The 19,069-nt window shown below is 39.4% G+C and overlaps 2 protein-coding genes across 2 annotated transcripts; both read left to right on the top strand.

The window, feature by feature from the left end:
• The first annotated feature begins 3,520 nt into the window (after positions 1-3,520).
• adnp2b (ADNP homeobox 2b) lies at positions 3,521-14,175 on the top strand. The gene is made up of 4 exons (XM_027133869.2): positions 3,521-3,796; positions 5,076-5,193; positions 8,162-8,254; positions 11,090-14,175. Exons 2-4 carry the CDS (start codon positions 5,086-5,088, stop codon positions 13,751-13,753), a joined length of 2,865 nt encoding a protein of 954 aa, XP_026989670.2. The 5' UTR covers positions 3,521-3,796; positions 5,076-5,085; the 3' UTR covers positions 13,754-14,175.
• A 1,448-nt stretch (positions 14,176-15,623) lies between these two features.
• txnl4a (thioredoxin-like 4A) lies at positions 15,624-17,617 on the top strand. The gene is made up of 4 exons (XM_027133744.2): positions 15,624-15,772; positions 16,310-16,485; positions 16,989-17,092; positions 17,231-17,617. Exons 2-4 carry the CDS (start codon positions 16,333-16,335, stop codon positions 17,400-17,402), a joined length of 429 nt encoding a protein of 142 aa, XP_026989545.1. The 5' UTR covers positions 15,624-15,772; positions 16,310-16,332; the 3' UTR covers positions 17,403-17,617.
• Positions 17,618-19,069: the final 1,452 nt, after the last annotated feature.

Below are 19,069 nucleotides of genomic sequence, written 5' to 3'. Positions count from 1 at the left end.
ACCATTTACTCAGAGCCAGTGACTCAGAAATTTGGATATCTAGAGAAAGTTCATTCTGCCAATTGGGTGCCAGAACAGAACAGAGAAGATGCATCTCTTCCTGTAAAACATTTCAGCAAAGATATCTGTATCTAATGTTGTGTGAAGAGTTTGAGGAAGAACTACAGATTCCTGTGATGGCCAGGTGAATAATCTTGACCATATAGAGTATGTAAGATATTCAACAAGTTAGTCTAAGCTAGTCTAAGCTCACCAAGCTCAGTATAGCCAAATAATCCTCTCAGTAGATGCTGGGTGACTTTCTCTCTCACTCTGTTTATATACCTTTGCTATAGTACCTGCCAATTCACATTCCTGAGAGTCAGTTCAGTGCATTAGCTTTCAGCAGATCATTTGTTTTAAATATACCGGGTCAAATCTGACTGACCGGGTCAAGAGGAGTTCATTCATTTTCTATGCAGTTCTGAAACGTATAGGCATAGAATGTTTTATGTCTTACATAATGACTTGGCTAGTTTATCTGTGCATGCCAAACATCAGCCACTACGAAGATCTCTGTTCTGTTGAATGATCAGGATCCCTTTTCTTCTGCAGTACGTGAAAAGTTCTGAAGCGCCTACAAAACACAGACAAATAAATAAAATTTATTTCTCATTTAATAGTCACTGTTGAATGTTTGCAAATGTTTGACTGTCAAACACAAACTCCTGAAAAAGAACTGGCCTACATTATTACAAAACCCCTGAGGGGAAATTCTGTAGTGTATATAGTATAGCAAACTGGGGTTATAGCTCAGTTTATTGGAATACATCAAGAGATCAATCATCAGGTCATTTTTCTGACCTAAATTTTGTTCTACTGGTGTTTCAACATATATGTGAATGATCTTTACTGAGAATTATTTTATAATATAAAGAAAAAAGAAATACTGAATTGTTTAGTTCCTGATAAATATTGTAGGTGACCAGATTTCATACCAGTTACAGGACAATGGTGACAGATTGCATAATTTTGACTGGTAATTACAGTGTTATATAACTGTATAACATTCATTCATTCATTCATTCATCAGACGTCATTGGGCATCAAGGCAGGATACACCCTGGACGCAGTGCCAACCCATCGCTGGGCACACACACACGCTCATTCACTCACACACTATGGACAATTTTCCAGAGATGCCACTCAACCTATCATGCATGTCTTTGGACCGGGGGAGGAAACCAGAGTACCCGGAGGAAACCCCTGAGGAACGGGGAGAACATGCAAACTCCACACACACAAGGCGGATTCGGGAATCGAAGTTTTCAAAGTTTTCCAAAAAGTCAAAGTTAAAAAAAAATTAATTAATTAATTAATTAATTAATCCATTGTCTTGTGAGTTCAACCAACCTGTTTGCTCACATTTTCAACGTGTTTGCTGACATTTGTAAAGAAGCGGACACTATGCACTTTCACTTTGACTCCATTTATCCATCTTGAAATGTTTTACAGTGTTTTAAGCAAAACTGAATACAGCATATGATATGAACAAAGTCTTGCAGGGAATTTAATGGTTGCAGCACTTAAAGGTTTTCAGTCACTTAAATTCCTCTTACTAGTATCAGGAAGTCTGAAAATTCATGAGGCTTTGTTTATGCAATATAACTGATTTCAAAACATAACCGTAATAACATGCTGGCTTAAAAAAGATAATGAGTTCAGTGTAATTGAATTGCTGCACTATAGCAATTTACATCTCTCTCTCTCTCTCTCTCTCTCTCTCTCTCTCTCTCTCTCTATATATATATATATATATATATATATATATATATATATATATATATATATATATATATATATATATATATAACAGACATAGCAACATTTTTTTATAGAATTTTTTTTATTCATTTACAGTATATAAAAAAAGTATATAAAAGTGTATGCAAGGAGTTTTACTAAATATTTCCAGATTCTAAGTTAATTACTGTTCTGCTGCTGGTCAGGTATTTTGCTTTATTGTTATAAAGGTTCAAAAGCACCTTTTATATTTAAATATTGAATTATTCATGAATGCATATAATAAATGTATAATAGACTATGTTTAATATTTATACTCTCAATTAGTTACCTCAGGGTTAAAACACTGAAGTTACCAGCTTTAACTTAAAGTCTATTAAATATATAAAAAATCTCCCGCATGCTTTCAAACAATCTTTTTGATAATTGCCGCTTTTCACTGTTTACACAGAGAACCTTTTTAATCCCGAAACACATTGAATAGTTTTACAGAAGTAACTTTCAAATGTAAGGAAATATGTCGTACATTAGCAACGTTATTTACAACACGTAGCTATGTCTTACATGAAGTTTAATATTACTTATAATTAATATTACTTCTTTAATATCCTTGTCTGTTCTAACAGGTTTTACCTGAATGTTTGATTGATGAAAGTTTGATATTTTTCAGGTGAGGCAAAAATGCTAATAAGGTCCCTTGTTAGCTGGCTATGATATTACCTCAACTACTTTGCAGATACAACAACTCAACATTACAACTTCTTATATGTTTTCGCCAACTTATCTTTTGCACCCTAACTCTTACAATGCACTTTCGGCTGTTCTTTTTTTCCACATAGCTACTCTGTATAAGATGCAATTCTTGCAAGATTTAATTCTTAAATTTTACATTATTGCTTACGATATCATAAAATCATAAATTGTTTTTGCCATCTAAAGTCTAAAACATATATACACATCGGTATATAGGTTCTCGTTGGTTTTTACCTTCTGTGAATTTTTATCGTAAATATTGCGAACTTCGTAATGCACGATTTCTTTGAGTATTTGAGCGTGTTTAAGATTTGGCGATTTTCAGTCCCATAGCCTGGTCGACATTTGTAAACTTTTATGGTATGCAGAAATACAGACGGTAACCTATAGCTCTTTATTAGTAGCTACATACTATTCGAGCCATGGATAAATTCGCTACGTAGTATGCTGAAAAACGTTTGCATTTTAGAATTTTAGCTGATAACCTAACCTGACATGTGTCGTGCGTAATTAAGTACTTCAAATCAATAACTAGTGGACTTTTGCAATTTGCTACATTCTGAATAGCTAGGAGACATTTGATCTTTTCCACCTCAGATAGAGAACAGAATAGTAATGAACACTCGTCTTTTATTGGCCAATGACTTATGGGGTGATATGACTTCAGCCATCAGAAGTCCCTCCTACTTTTTGCAGTTGCTGAGCGACCAACAACCCACAGACGCCCTCTAGTGTATTTGCTGTGTATTTACAAACTAAGTCCCACCCACTTATCACTTACAGCATCCCAAATAAATTAATCTAGACCTCAAGATTCAATCCATTAACTTAATTTTCACATGATGAACATAGGCTTGAGGTGCATGATGTGTGAATACACCTGAGGGACTACCTATGCTGTTTATTGTGACTTTCTTGACTTTTAAAACACTTACATTTCATTGGTCAGGAATGCAATATGCTAATTAGAACCAGACGTCACTTCCCTGTCATTCAATGCGCCATTTTCTCTTTTTATGTGCATGAACAACGAAGCTACATTTAGGAATAATTCGTCAGAACGCGTTTGCGTCGCAATTTTTTGTCGCTGCGGCTAGAAAAAAAAATAATAAAGCATTTTAATTGTAAGCGTGGCGCTGTGCATGCACACTGACCAGGACCGTTGGATTGGTAGGAAATCTGCTTTGTAACCGTTTTAGGAAAAAAGCGGTAAACTCCCTTTGAAGGGGAAAAAAAAAAAAAATCAGTGGCGTTCAAGAAGGTAAGCATTACAATCAGAGAACATCAGATATCTCCCTGTGGCACCTGGGCAATGATCAGAAGTTAGAGCAATGCGCTCGTGCTAAACTGAAAGTATATTGTGTATCTCTAACACACACCTAACAAACACGCACATGTTTATATAGATGCACCAAATGATGATGATTTATATATATATATATATATATATATATATATATATATATATACACAAATACAGAATTTAATGCGATTTAAAATGCATTTAATATAATCACGTGTCAAAAGAAGTTTTAATGACCTCTTGTCATTATTATTGTTTTATTATGGAGAAAATCACACTTAAATAAGTAAATAAATAAATAAACACTATAAGTGGAAATGTATAGCATTATGCATTCGTATTTTCATCTCTTATCTGTTTGAATGCATTCGAATTAGATAGTTAAACAGTATGTTTTCGCATCTGGGGGGAAAAAAGAGGTGGTATTATTATTAGTATTATTATTAGTATTATTTTTTTTATAGCAGTGTTGTGATGTTTCTGCACACCATTGCTGGCTATTTGTCAAACCGTTTTCCACTCGATCATCGTACAGTTTGCATAAATTAAACTGGTGTATGATGATGATGAAGAGTTTGGGGAGAATTTAGGAAGCTTTTGCTCTCTAGCTGTAGCGCGTGCACTGAAAGGTGACCCGTTAACCTTAAATCATAACTAGATAAAAGATACGTTTCCTGAACGATGCAAGGAAATAAAGCAAACAAATTGAACACCTTTTTCCACATTTGGTCAGGGTTTTTTGTTTAGTTTTTTTTTTCCCCAGACGATTTATTTTCATTTAGTATTTAGCTTTTTTGTTTGCACTGGTTCTGACTTTTTTGTCTTTTGTCCTGCACTGATTGCACCAGGTTGCACAGACGCACTTTATGTATCTCGGACTAACTTACACCATGGACCTGGAGAAACGTTGTCTCATTTCACTGTGTACTACAACAGCTATATATGGTTGAAATGACAATAAAAGCTTCTTGACTTGACTTAGCTTTAGTCATGTTATCTTTTAGTCTTTATTTATGTTCACGCGCCGGTTTAAGTTATGCAGAGTGCATGGAAATTCTTTGGGAAGTGAAGGCATCACATCTTTGCTTTGGTAAAACAGGTCATGCCGTTTGTTTCCAACATGGTTTGTTGACTTGTAGGTCTAATCAATAATGTGTGGCACTGTGGTGTTATTGTATGCTCCTGTTCTTATAAAAACAAGCGTTACATCCAGGTCCTTTTCTGTCATCTGTCTCAGGGGAGGAATCATGTATCAGTTTCCAGTTCGAGGAGTGGAGAAAATTCGAAGAACAAGAAAGAAAGTCAAAAACATTTTGAGTGAATTTGGCCTTGAAGAGTGCCTAAGCTTGTGTCAGGTGAGTACTACTTTCTTTCTCACTGGACTGGACGATTTCCTTTATGAACTATTGGGATGTTTTCTTGTGCTTGTTTCCATGTTGATTAACAAATAACATGCTTCACCTTGAGACTGTCCGTACATAGAGTAGGTGTCCTATAAAAGGGGTTGGCCTTTTTCTAGTGCTTTTGTTGGACAGAAATAAAAATGTAACAATCAGATAAATTTATAATATTTCTGGTTATTAACCGTATGTCAGGGATCAGCGCAGATCTGTCATGGATCCACGCAGACTTATGGCCATGTGCGTTTGTGTCTGTTTGTGTCACGTGATTGCCCCGTCTTCGTCTGCTTCTCCCGGTCATCACACCTGTTCCCCATTGTGTGTGATTGTCCCTGTCTGTATATATGTTCATTAAGAATAATATAGTTACGTGTTGTAATTAGTCTCGGCAGTTCCCCGTGTATTGTGGATATGTCTGTCTTCCTCATGTATTAAACCCCTTTCATTTGAAGCTATCCTGCGTACGGGTCTTTTCCGATCCACCTCCGTCCGGGCTCTGACAGAATGAAGCCGCCTAAAGACCATGCAGACCCAGCAGGATAGCTTCCAGCTCGGACCGGCCTTTTTTTTCCCTCCCCCCTGGACTGTTCCGCCAGTCCTTCCGGTGACATCGCTCCGCATTTCTCCGGTGAGGGACGCCGCACCGTTTCCGGGTCAACCGAGGAGGACGTCGCCTCACTACATTTGCTGAGGGTGTCACCATGCTAGTGGGGTCCCTGCGGCATCGCCCCGCATCTCTCCGGTGAAGGACGCCGCTCCGTTTCCGGTTTGTCCGAGGAGGACGTCGCTTCACTACTTCCGCGGGGGGTGCTACAGGCCCGAGGCGGGGGCTCTTTCCCGACCTCCCGCCCTATTCCTCAGCTCGCCGAGGCGTGGGTTTGGCCGCGGTTCGTCGGGGGATGCCGCTCTGCCTTTCAGCTTGGCTGTGGACTTCGCTCAGCCCTTCAGCTCGGATGCGGACGTCGCCTCGGCCCTTCAGCTCGGCTGTGGACGTCGCTCAGCCCTCTCTGGCTGCGCCGCCGTGTGCCCTGCTCCCCCCACCTGCCTCGTCGTGTGCCCTGCTCCCCCCACCTGCCTCGCCGTGTGCCTTGGCTCCCCTCGCCTACCTCGCCGTGGTCCTTGCTCCCCCCAATAGCCACTAGCGTGCAGACTTATGGCCATGTGCGTTTGTGTTTGTTTGTGTTTGTTTGTGTCACGTGATTGCCCCGTCTTCGTCTGCTCCTCACGGTCATCACACCTGTTCCCCATTGTGTGTGATTGTCCCTGTCTGTATATATGTGAGCCGCGTTGCCATAGGCAGCACGGCTTCATTAATAATAATGTTAGTTCCCTGTGTAGTGTGGTTTATGTTTGTCTTCCTCATGTATTAAACCCCTTTCATTTGAAGCTATCCTGCGTACGGGTCTGTTCCGATCCACCTCCGTCCGGGCTCTGACACTGTATTTGTTACTGGTAATTTGTTACATGCAAAAATATATATGATAGTGTATACATTGGTGGCGGTAATGAGGGTATGAGGGATGTGGTAGCCTAATGGTTAAGATGTTGGACTACTGATCGGAAGGTCATGAGTTCAAGTCCCAGGTCCACCAAGCTACCAATGTTGGCCCCTGAGCAAGGCCCTTAATCCTCAATTGCTCAGGTGTATAAAATGTAAGTCACCATGAATAAGGGTGTCTGATAAATAATGTAGAGTGTATTGCTAGAGTGTATTGCTATTCCTTTTATATCGTCCTTTACTTGTGTAGCATAGTTGATGCTTTGGGCACAGAGCTTCAAGCATAAATACAATTTTGTGAAGTTTAACTTGCAGTTTTTGAAAGTGCTGAACAACTAGTCATTACTGTCCCTGCTACTTATCACATCAGGGAGAGAAAGCGGTTACAAACACAGCTGCTGAGAGCTCAGGAAGAGGAAAAAAGTGAGCTTCTTAGCAGCAGCATTGCAGCAGAAAGAGAATTGTGAACAAGGCTGAGCTGCCAAGACTTTTAGAAAAAGAAGAGTACACACTTCTGTTCCGTCTGGAGCTTATGTTATGAGCTGCTAGCAGCAACACAACAGCATAAATAAGAACCGAATTTCTGGGTGACAAACACTGATATAATGACTAATTCTGGCCCTTAGAGGTTGAATAGGATTAATAGACCACACTTGAAAGACTTAGACGATCAACAGCAGCAGCGAAAGTACAGCAGATTAAAAGTGAACCAAAGTTTCTACTATGACCCAACACAACTCATAGAACGTAGAGATGACTTAAAACTTAATGCCCAGAATACCCACATGCTGCTTGTTTGTAGTCTGTTTCTTTCTAAAAACAAGATTTAGTATTTTGAGGTAAAAGATTAACCTTAAGGCATATTAGCCTTTAGGCATGACAATTTTCATGCAATGTTGAGTTTCAGAGACATCTTGACATCATCTGTGAAAACATGAGCTCAACACTATTCTGCTTTTCACTTCTGAACGGCTGGCTGTACATAATAGATCTGTGGCTGAGCACACCATCACCAAACACAGGGATCTATTCCATGTGCAATGGCTGGAGTTCAATTGTCACCTTATTGTTAAACTAAGGATTTCTTGCAAGAGGTATTAACACCACTTCCCAGTGTACCTGTGGAAGTGGCCACCAGCTAGCAAATCACAATCAACTACTCCGTGTAGCAGGCCAACTATTAGCACATTTTAGAGAGAGGAATCTATAGAACCCACAGGAGACCTTTGAATGTGGCACAGTTTTCAGTAGTAAACCTGTATGAATGCATTGTAACAAGATCACTAATTATTTTGGTTTTCAGCAAGGAAACAAATGTGCAGATGGTCTCCACTAGTAACATTAGGCTCTTCTACTTTTCAGAGTTCATTTTCATGTCTTTTATAACTGACTGAAAGAAAAATCATTCCCCTTTCTCTAACTCAGGGTCTTCAGGAGTTTGATCCAGGAGATAGCATTTTTGGTGCTACTAAATGGACTGATCTATCAGACGGATTTAATGGAAAGTGGAAGAAAAAGGTGAATACACACACACACACACACACACACACGTATGTGTATGTATGTACAGTATCTCACAGAAGTAAGTACGCCCCTCACATTTTTGTAAATATTTTATTATAACTTGTGATATTATAACATTTTTATTATTATAACTATATGACAACACAGAAGAAATGACACAGTGCTACAATGTAAAGTAGTGAGTGTACAGCTTGTATAACAGTGTCAAGTTGCTGTGCCCTCAAAATAACTCAACACACAGCCATTAATGTCTCAACCACTGGCCATGAAACCGAGAAAACCCCTAAGTGAAAATGTCCAAATTTGGTGCCAAAGAGTCTATCTTTTGTGTGGCCACCAGTATTTTTTTTTACAGCATCTTAACCCTCTTGGGCATGGAGTTCACCATAGCGTCACAGGTTGCCACTGGATTCCTCTTCCACTCCTCCATGACAACATCACGGAGCTGGTGGATGTTAGAGACCTTGCGCTCCTCCACCTTCAGTATAAGGATGCCCCACAGATGCACGATATGGTTTAGGTCTGGAGACATGCTTAGACAGGCCACTCCTTTACCCTCAGCTTCTTTGGCAAGGCAGTGGTTGTTAAGTGGAGGTGTGTTTGGGGTTGTTATGTTGGAATACTGCCCTGCGGCCCAGTCACCGAAGGGAGGGGATCATGCTCTGCTTCAGTACGTCACAGTACATGTTGGCATTCATGGTTCCCTCAATGAACTGTTCTAGCAGCGCTAGACCATGACACTCCCACCACAATGCTTGACTGAAGGCAAGACACACTTGTCTTTTGATTCTCCTCACCTGGTTGTCGCCACACACGCTTGACACCATCTGAACCAAATTTATCAAGTTTATCTTGGTCTCATCAGACCACAGGACATGGTTCCAGTAATCCATGTCCTTAGTCTGCTTGTCTTCAGTAAACTGTTTGTGGGCTTTCTTGTACATCATCTTTAGAAGAGGTTTCCTTCTGGGACGACAGCCATGCAGACCAATTTGATAGTGTGCGGCTCAGTTTCAGGGTCTTGGCAATTTTCTTATAGACGTGTGTGTGTGTGTGTGTATATTATATATATACACATTTAAATATAATATATACACATTTAAATAAATTATCCGTCCGCCACCCAACCGATATCCGCATTCGACCAGCACCCATTGACATATTACAATTATTCTAATTCTAAGTTTTCAGCTTGATGATATAGTCAATAGATGGTTTTTAAAACAGCTAATTCGGTGCAGTTAAAGCAATCTGTGCATAATATAATATGCTAAATGGATGCTGCTTTTAAATGAACATTTTCTTTCTTTTCTTTTCTTTTTTTATTTTTTTATTAATGAAACAAAAGGTTCTTGTTTGGCCAGATTAAGCTACATTCTATTAATAGCATAAACAAAGGCTTTACTCCCTTTCAGACTTTAGCTGGAATGTTACCGTTTCTGTCAACTTCGAGAACAGGCGAACGCACGACCGCAAATGACATTTGCTCAGACTGAGCAATGACTGGATTTCGGCTATTAGCCCCATCTTTTCAAATAACTCGTGTATATATAATGCAAATACTGCTTGTCTGCATTTAAACCACGTTCATATTTAGAGTATGTTGTTAATATTTACCCACCCGAAATTAATCAAAGTGTAATTTTTTTTATTACTCGACCCACCCGACCCGCGGATTATCCTCAGCATCCAGACATATAACCGCAATCCACACGTCACTAAAATATGTATGTGTGTGTGCGCGTGTGTGTGTGTGCTTTTTCACTAGCTTATACCCTGCATTCTAATTTTTCCACAAATTGTTCACGTAAATTTGCTGTTATTTTTTTGAGTTGGCAAGCATTAAACGTGTGTATCAGCAGTGAATTTTCCCATACCCATGTCTTATGCACACACTTCTCTGAATGGGCTGAACAGCGTGCTATGGTTTTACCTTAAATCTACATGTCGTGTGATAAGGAGGAGTCTGTTTGCTATTTTTCTATTTGTTAGGTGAGAAAGAAAGTTTATCTGTTTGAATCCCAGGACCTTTCTGAGGTGGAATTTTCAGTATTCTACACATTATTATTATTATTATTATTATTATTATTATTATTATTATTATTACAAAGAAATACGATTCAGAACTTATTATATTGTCATTATTTAACGAGAATACCAAGGTCACCGAATAAACCTCAGGAATAGTAGAGTTTGAGTGTTGTGGCTAGCCTTGCAGTTGGCCTTGCAGCTTACTGCTGATTTTATGCACTCTTAAAATAATTAGTACTTTAACATATACTGATCAAATGCATTTGGACACCTAACCATCACACCCATATGTGTTTGCCAAACATTCCGTTTTTGGATTTATTCTCTTTTGCTCTACTAAACTTTGGAGTGTGGCTACGGGGATTTGTGTTCATTCAGCTTTAAGAGCATTAGTAAGCTTAGGCAAGAGCAAGGGGCCTTTTTTTGGTTGGTGGGAGGGGTGTCGGGTGGTGATTTGGGGCAGAAATAAAGGTGTGGTGGTCAGGTGTCTACAAAGAGTTGGCTATATGCTATGCATGGTTGAAGAGAGCTATGCAGTTACAGCTCCTGAGAACCGTACTTAGTTGTATGACAAAAGATTAATACTAACCACCAGATTGATGAGTCCTTTATGTTTAGTTATAGACTACCTCCTTGTTTGATGTAGCTGTTATAGAATGTCCTAATTAGATTAAGACTTTTCACTGTATATATTTGGAAGTATTTGTATCCTGTTCAGTTTAGAAATCTGAGTATATTATGACTGTTTATGGCCATGATTGTAATATTTGTGACTTTTTTTTTTCCCTTTTCCTTTAGTGGACCTACCGCACCCGAGGACTGTGCTGCTCATTATGTAAATTTTCGACACGGTCCTTATATTCATTCAAAGCTCATATTCATCGCTACCATGATAATGAGCAGTCAGCCTGCAGTCTCTCTTCCTGCTCTTCCTGCCCGTTTGTCGGCCACCCTAAAGTCATCTCCAGGCACTATAGACTGTTCCATTTCGAAAACCACAAGCCAGAATCTGACATAGTGACACCATTGTCTGCCAAAGCATTAAGTGGTCACATATTCCAGTGCCGAAAATGTCCTGTTCGCGATGATCTCTTGTACAGCATGAGAAAGCATGTTCTCATTAATCATTATACCGCACTGTTGAATCGCTTTGCTGGACAAAGAGCAGACACTGAATTGAAGGCCCTTGGACAGATGTACAGGAAATTTTATTGTAAAGTTTGTGGTGCAAATGCAGACACCTCTGAGCACTTGCTATATCACATACTGACCTCTGACAAGCACAGGGAATTGGATTTGCACATAAACACTCTTATTTTTGAAACTGACACTAAAAAGCCGGCTCCCACTCTAGCACCAAAGATTCAAATTAGTCCCGTTATAACAGGACCACCTAGCCAACCTTTACTAACTCCTGTACAAGCTCCAGGCACAGTCTTGCCAGTTTTGGCTAATGGTGGACCTAGATTACTTCCTCCTCCTAACACAACTATTCTTCCTATTCAAGCCTCAGCCCTGGTGCAACTTGCCAGTGCTGAGGCAAAGGGTTTGTTGCATCCTGGCCAGCCACTGTCTATCCAGAATGTTCAAGCTCCAAGAACTGTCACTGCAACGCTGCCTAACGTTGGAGGAACGACTCCTGCCCCGACACTTCAGTCGGTTATTCCACGGCAACAGCCAGTCAGGGTTGGAGTCCCAGGTCCTCATCACCCTCCGCCTCGTCAAGTTCTGCTTCCGCCTGGGGTACAGTTTAACGTCCCGACTTTAAGGGGGCCTGCACCACAGCCGATGATTGTTGCTCCACGGTTCCCCTTGAATCAGCCTACGCCCAGAGGTACCATGCTTACATCCCAGTCCCTTCTGAGTCATCTGATTCCCACAGGCAACAAAGTTGATGGGCTGCCTACCTACACCCTCGCACCATTACAAGTTTTGTCTGTCCAGGGAAATAATGTCCAAGTAGTAGGCAAAGCACCTTTGCCAGTGTCACAGAACAATGGCACACATCAGCAAAACTCCCAAGATTCCAAACAGACCAAGAAATGGGTAACCTGCCCCATTTGCAATGAGCTGTTTCCATCCAATATATATGACTCCCATGTGGAGATCCATAAAGACTCATCCAAGAAGTCAAAGCTAGGTTTAGCTGCACGAGCACCTTTTTTGAAGAAAATGCCTGACAAGACAGTGAAATGCCTAATGTGTAAAGTTTTGCTGTCAGAAAAGGGTATTTTTGAACATCTGATTCATGGTTTGAACTGCTTGTTTTGTCCGGGGATGTTCTATTCCATCAAACAGCTGGTTGCACATATTCAGGTCGAACACAATCCAACCCAAAAGGCCAACTGTGACTTCATGAGACGAGAGTATCGTCTTTACACCGACGAGTCTGGCCACCTTCTGTTTCCCTATTTTGACATTAACACCACAGCCCCAAAAGAAATGATGGGAGAGAAAGAGCTTAACTTGGCCCTAGTTACTAATTCTCTCGATCTGATCTTTTTGAAGATGACCCCTATGACGCCGCAGGCTGTATGCAAGATGCCTGTGCCTAAGCCAGACAGCCTAGAGTGCGTCTTCTGTTCTGAGAAGCTGCTGAACATGGAGTGCTATCAGATGCACCTTAGAGAAAAGCACTTTATTGTGCCTACCGTTCATGCCATACTTAAAATGCCAGCATACAAGTGCATATACTGTGGTGGGGTATACACAGGCAAAACAACGGTCAAAGCTATCAATGTCCATGTATCCAGATGTCGATCTGCGCCCAAAACCCTTAAGGATGCAGAAAGGATACATTCTGGACTAAACATTAGCCCCAGAATAAGCCAAGGTTTAATCTCATTCCCAGCAAGACAGACTACAGCTTCAGTCGCAGGACAAGTCCAAGGAACACCTGCAGCCCTTCAATCTCAAGATACATTTGTAGAAAAGCAGAGCAAGTTGAGGTTGGAGCTGGCTGTGAAGGAGGCCATAGAAGCTAATAAGAGGGAGAGAGAGGCCAGACTATCAAGAAAAAAGAGGTTAGAGAAAGAAAGGCCCACTAGTTTGCCTTCTCCTGCAGCTGAAGTGCTGGATGATTCGAACGTGCAGTTTGCTTTGGATCCTGCTGGGATGGAATTATGCCCCTTTGAGGCCCGTAGGGAATTCGTGAACAAGTACTTTAACATCCAGCCATACCCGCTTAAGAAGGAGATCATTGCCCTGAGCAGCCGGTTGCTACTGAACAAATCCGATGTCGCCTGCCAGTTTGGCTCCAAACGTTCCAGGTGTATGAAGCAACTGAAGCGAAACAAGGCTGAGGTCTTGTTAGGTTTCAACATGGCTGAGGTGATGAAGGTGAAACACAACCTGATTATTCCTGAAATAGAACCTGAAAAGCTGTCCTCAGAACCAGAACCAAGGAAAGTTGAAGAAAGTACCATGAACACGAACAAAGTTGAAAAAATTGTGAATGTTTAGCATCCTACGAAGGCTAAAGAAATGGCTCAAAAGTGACAACACATGGATATATATACTCCTCAGAACAATGCATAAAGTGTGTATGGTGTTATCATGGGTGAATTTTTAAAGAAACAATTGTCAATAAAAATTTTTGAAGCCCCGTTTTGCGTAGAGTTAAATTTAATTGGTAAAGTTGAGCTTCTTTGAGTTTGTATGTTTGGTAAAGAGTTTGTCATCCTTCATAAAACATATTGTATATGTATACTGTATTGCTGTTTATTACATACTTTTCAGAATGACACCTTTTACTCCACAAATGTTTTTTGGGTGTGGTTTATTTGGCCTTGATTGACATTTTTTGTATACTTTCCCCATTATGTATTTTATTTAGAGCTCTATAAGTTAAAATGCATACTCTTTTAGTGTGTTTGCTGAAATGTTATGTATTTACAAAATAATGTGCACCCCCAACCTGATACACTTTCCAGTATTTCATCTAAAGTGCTTGCTCATTGATCCTATGCCTATGTTGAAGGATTGTGAGTACGATTTGTTATGTTCTTCTTCCAAGAGGACTGTTAATGGTTTCCTTTCAACCTTTATATTTACCTTTTATTTAAATCTGGGCTTTGGGATTGTATTCAATAAGTTAAATAGTCAAATTCTGTGCTACATCTGTGGCTTATGTTCTGGAATACCAGTCTGAGAGACAGCTCTGTCAAAAATATATCGTCAGTCTGTGACAATGCCAATTCTAAGCATAGTTTATTAATGTGTTTTTACAACGGTTAAATGTTAGACTGTTTGAAAGGTTAACATCAGCACACAATGTTTTCAGTCTTATTAGTTTGTGCACATTTCATCATTCTCAAGGTCAGAGTGTGAGAAAGAATGGAAAATAAACTTAGAATTTTAAAAAAGTGTTTATTTTTTAATACACTGTAGTTACACACGGATAATGTGGGTATGCGGTAGCCTAGAGATAAGGGTGTTGGGCTACCAATCGGAAGGTTGTGAATTAGATTCCAGGTCCACCAAGCTGCCACTGTTGGCCCCTGAGCAAGGCCCTTAACCCTCATTTGTATAAAAATGAGATAATGTAAGTCGCTCTGTATCTAGATAAGTCTGGTAAATGCTGTAAATGTATAAATAACTTGGAGTTTCTAGAACATTCTGTTTGGGATGATGGATGATTATTTTGTTTTATTTTGGACTGATATAAGGAATAAGACGATGAGATAACTGGTGTTTTAAAACCGCATGGAAAACCGCCATCATTGAAAAGTTGGTCTCCTAATTTGAGTTAACATTGTCGTTCCTGTAACTGCTGATAGTTTGTAGTGGGATTTAGACGTTGACCTTGTTTCGGATGGATGAGAGAGCTCTTTAGTCAGTTCAGCTCTCTCGCTTTCTTCTGGGTATTCTCGGCTCCAGCAGATCCAAAAACTCAAATTCGAGTTAACATGCTTGTAGTTTGCTAACTAGCCGAAGCGATTTTGTGTCAGAACCACATGGTGTTCTACAGGATGTTCTGTCTTTGAGACGATGTCAATTGTAAAAAGCGCTATACAAATAAATTTTAATCGAATTCGTATTGAATTCATTACTTTTTAATATTGTGTTTTCTCATTAAATGACAAATAACGGAAACATGCAATTGTCTCTGGAAATTTTGTTCTCTTTAATCTCTATTTTGAAATTGTATAGAGATTATAGGCCTCTTTTAATAGTTAAACCTAACTATTGTCCTTTATGTTTGATCAGTGCACACGTATTTCTCAAAGGAATAACAAAAAATACAATTAAGACCTCAAAAACAAAAAAAAAACAGCCAAACTTTTAAAGGCTGTTTTTCTCTCTACTCGCCCTACAGAAAGGTGGCGTCGTGAGCGCGAAACACGCTTTAGTTTGGTTTCTTTGACGTCATTTCCGGAAACCGTCTGGAAAAGTCTGGAACGGTTGGGTTCGGTTTTTTCGGCGTTTAATAAACGTTATAGGAGCAAAAAAAAAAAAAAAAACAACAGGTATTTCTTGAAGGTAAGAATCCTTTATATCCGTAGATAATAACCATGGTTATGGTTTTCTTAGTTTTTTTTAGACCTAGAAATTTCAAAACGGTCGTTTCCGTGCAACAGGAATCTTTGTGCGCTCATTTTGCGCATAAATCTTTCTGCGCTCATTTTGCGCATACTTGTGTTTACACACACTTTATTAGCACTTTATTACATTTATTTTTCTTGAGTAATATGTTGGGCGTGTTTGCTTAAAAACGGCCCATTTTATGTTTATTTCTTGTAATAATTTTCACAGAACAACTTGCAGTTCTGCTATTTACACTAGTATTAAACGTATGAGCTGAAATGAGTTACTCTGGAAATGTAAAAGAAAACATTAGAAAAGTTTAAATGTCTGTTATGTCTGTTATAACGATAAAAACAAAGCAATAGTCTTCCCTTTCACTAAAACCATGAAAATAATGTCACCTGCAGTTAAACAGCACTCAGATTCATGACAGTACAATTAGTCTGTTTAAACTATTATATTCACATTGTCTGTCTCTTTTTTCCTTTTTAGGTAAATAATCTTCTCGAGCCAAGATGTCGTACATGCTTCCTCATCTTCATAACGGCTGGCAGGTGGACCAAGCCATTTTATCTGAAGAGGACCGGGTGCTTGTTATACGATTTGGCCACGACTGGGACCCTACGTGCATGAAAATGGATGAAGTTTTGTACAGCATTGCTGAAAAGGTCTTTAGATGCGTTTCATACACATCGATTGACAGAAAAAATGTGGTGGAGACGGCACACAGTGGGCTTTAAATATACCAGATTGCGATGCAGATAAAACAACATAATTGTTCAGAGACTCGTGGATCGAACAGGGCTAAGAAACAACAGCTTATAGTTTCATTACAAAAACTTTTGAGACTAAGATTAAATACTGAGGTGCATAGTGTTCACTGTGGATTTTTAATCACTCTAAGGATTCCTTTAGAGTTTATTCATTATTCAGCTAAACATGTCACTCCTATAAAACTAGATACGTTAATGCTTCTATACTATTATCGATGCTTCAAGTGGAATAGTAAGGTTGTTTTTAATGAATTAAAACAAAAGAACAATGCATACTAATTTCTGAAAATTATAGTTATACAAACACACGGAAAGGTGGATGCAATATTTATGTGAAAATTTTTTTTTCCTCATGGGGCTTTCATTTAAAACTCCTCTGCTTTTCTGTTAACCCACAGGTCAAGAATTTTGCTGTGATTTACCTTGTGGATATCACTGAAGTGCCAGATTTCAACAAGATGTATGAATTGTATGACCCCTGCACAGTCATGTTTTTCTTCAGGTATGCTTAAGAAAAATGCATATACACCTTTATTTATTTTTTTAAAACCACCAATCACAAAGCTTGCATGTAATATAAAAATCTAAAATGTCACATTATACTAATGTACTGAACCATTATTTCTGCTGTGGTCTACAGAAACAAGCACATCATGATCGACTTGGGCACTGGTAACAACAACAAGATCAACTGGACAATGGAGGACAAACAGGAGATGATAGACATTATTGAGACTGTTTACAGGGGAGCTCGAAAAGGAAGAGGTCTCGTGGTGTCCCCTAAAGACTATTCAACGAAGTACAGATATTAACTTTACTTTAAATATTGTCTAGTGTATTCAGTGACATTACATTACCCTGGATGGACACCTCACCTTCACTGGGACAGTTTGTATATTCATGTGTATACAGAAGTGACCTGCTCTTGTATTAAAAACCTTTTTTATTATTATTATTTAAGAATTTTCCTTTATTGCATCAATGATCAGGAAATTGTGACTTTTTTTTAAATAAATATTTTACAAGATTGTTTGGTCATTTTCTGAATTTTGTGCATTGTGAGTAAGAAAAAGAAACTCCACTGCTCCCCATGTTTACACAGCACATTTAGAAATGTCACATTAAGTACATTATCTTCTTACAGCTTGGTTAAATCAGACAGCTGTCCAGTCGAGGGAATTGTGTGTGTTCTTGTTAATAGGCTGTCAATTATTTATCATTTTCCGAATGTGTCTTCAGTATGAGGAGGAATAAAAACAGGAAAATCTTCATGGCAAGTTTTTTTTTGTTTTTTTAACTCTAAAACGGTGATTGCTATGTGGAGAAACTTTATAATTGATAAAATGTTAAAAAAAAAAACGTCTTGTTTAATCAATACAACCTTGCAGGTGTAGACCAACTGCTGTGGTTTAAAAGGAATAAAATACTTTGGGTTGTGTTGCTAGTGAAAAATATTTATCCTTGGTGTGATCACAGCAACAGACACCAACAGCATGGATACAACTGATGTTAGAGTTGCCAGCGATACTGAACTAAATACATAGTGGTATATACAGGTGCATCTCAATAAATTAGAATGTTGTGGAAAAGTTCATTTATTTCAGTAATTCAACTCAAATAGTGAAACAGGTGTTTTATATAAATTCAGTGCACACAGACTGAAGTCTTTGGTTCTTTTAATTGTGATGATTTTGGCTCACATTTAACAAAAACCCACCAATTCCCTCTCTAAAAAATTCATTCATTCATTCATTTTCTACCGCTTTATCCGAACTTCTCTGGTCACGGGGAGCCTGTGCCTATCTCAGGCGTCATCAGGCATCGAGGCAGGATACACCCTGGACGGAGTGCCAACCCATCACAGGGCACACACACTCTCATTCACACACTACGGACAATTTTCCAGAGATGCCAATCAACCTACCATGCATGTCTTTGGACCGGGGGAGGAAACCGGAGTACCCGGAGGAAACCCCCGAGGCACAGGGAGAACATGCAAACTCCACACACACAAGGCAGAGACGGGAATCGAACCCCGACCCTGGCGGTGTGAGGCAAATGTGCTAACCACTAAGCCACCGTGCCCCCCAAAGTGAATTGTTGGCCTTCTGGAAAGTATGTTCATTTACTGTATGTGTACTGGATACTTGGTAGGAGCTCCTTTTGCTTTAATTACTGCCTTAATTCATGTGGCATGGATGTGATCAGTCTGTGGCACTGCTGAGGTGGTGTGGAAGCCCAGGTTTCTCTGATAGTGGCCTTCAGCTTATCCGTATTTTTTGGTCACTTGTTTCTCGCTTTCCTTTTGACAATACCGTTGAAGTCTGATGAGTTTGCTGGCCAGTCAAGCCACACCAACACCATGGTCATTTAACCAGCTTTGGGTGCTTTTGGCAGTGTGGGCAGGTGCCAAATCCTGCTGGAAAATGAAATCAGCATCTTTAAATAGCTGCTCAGCAGAGAGAAGCACGAAGTGCTC

The sequence above is a fragment of the Tachysurus fulvidraco genome, chromosome 7 (genome assembly GCF_022655615.1).
Source record: "Tachysurus fulvidraco isolate hzauxx_2018 chromosome 7, HZAU_PFXX_2.0, whole genome shotgun sequence".
Classification (NCBI taxonomy): Eukaryota; Metazoa; Chordata; class Actinopteri; order Siluriformes; family Bagridae; genus Tachysurus; species Tachysurus fulvidraco.
Note: the sequence above shows the minus strand (reverse complement) of the source record. Positions and strands in the feature narration are given on the sequence as shown.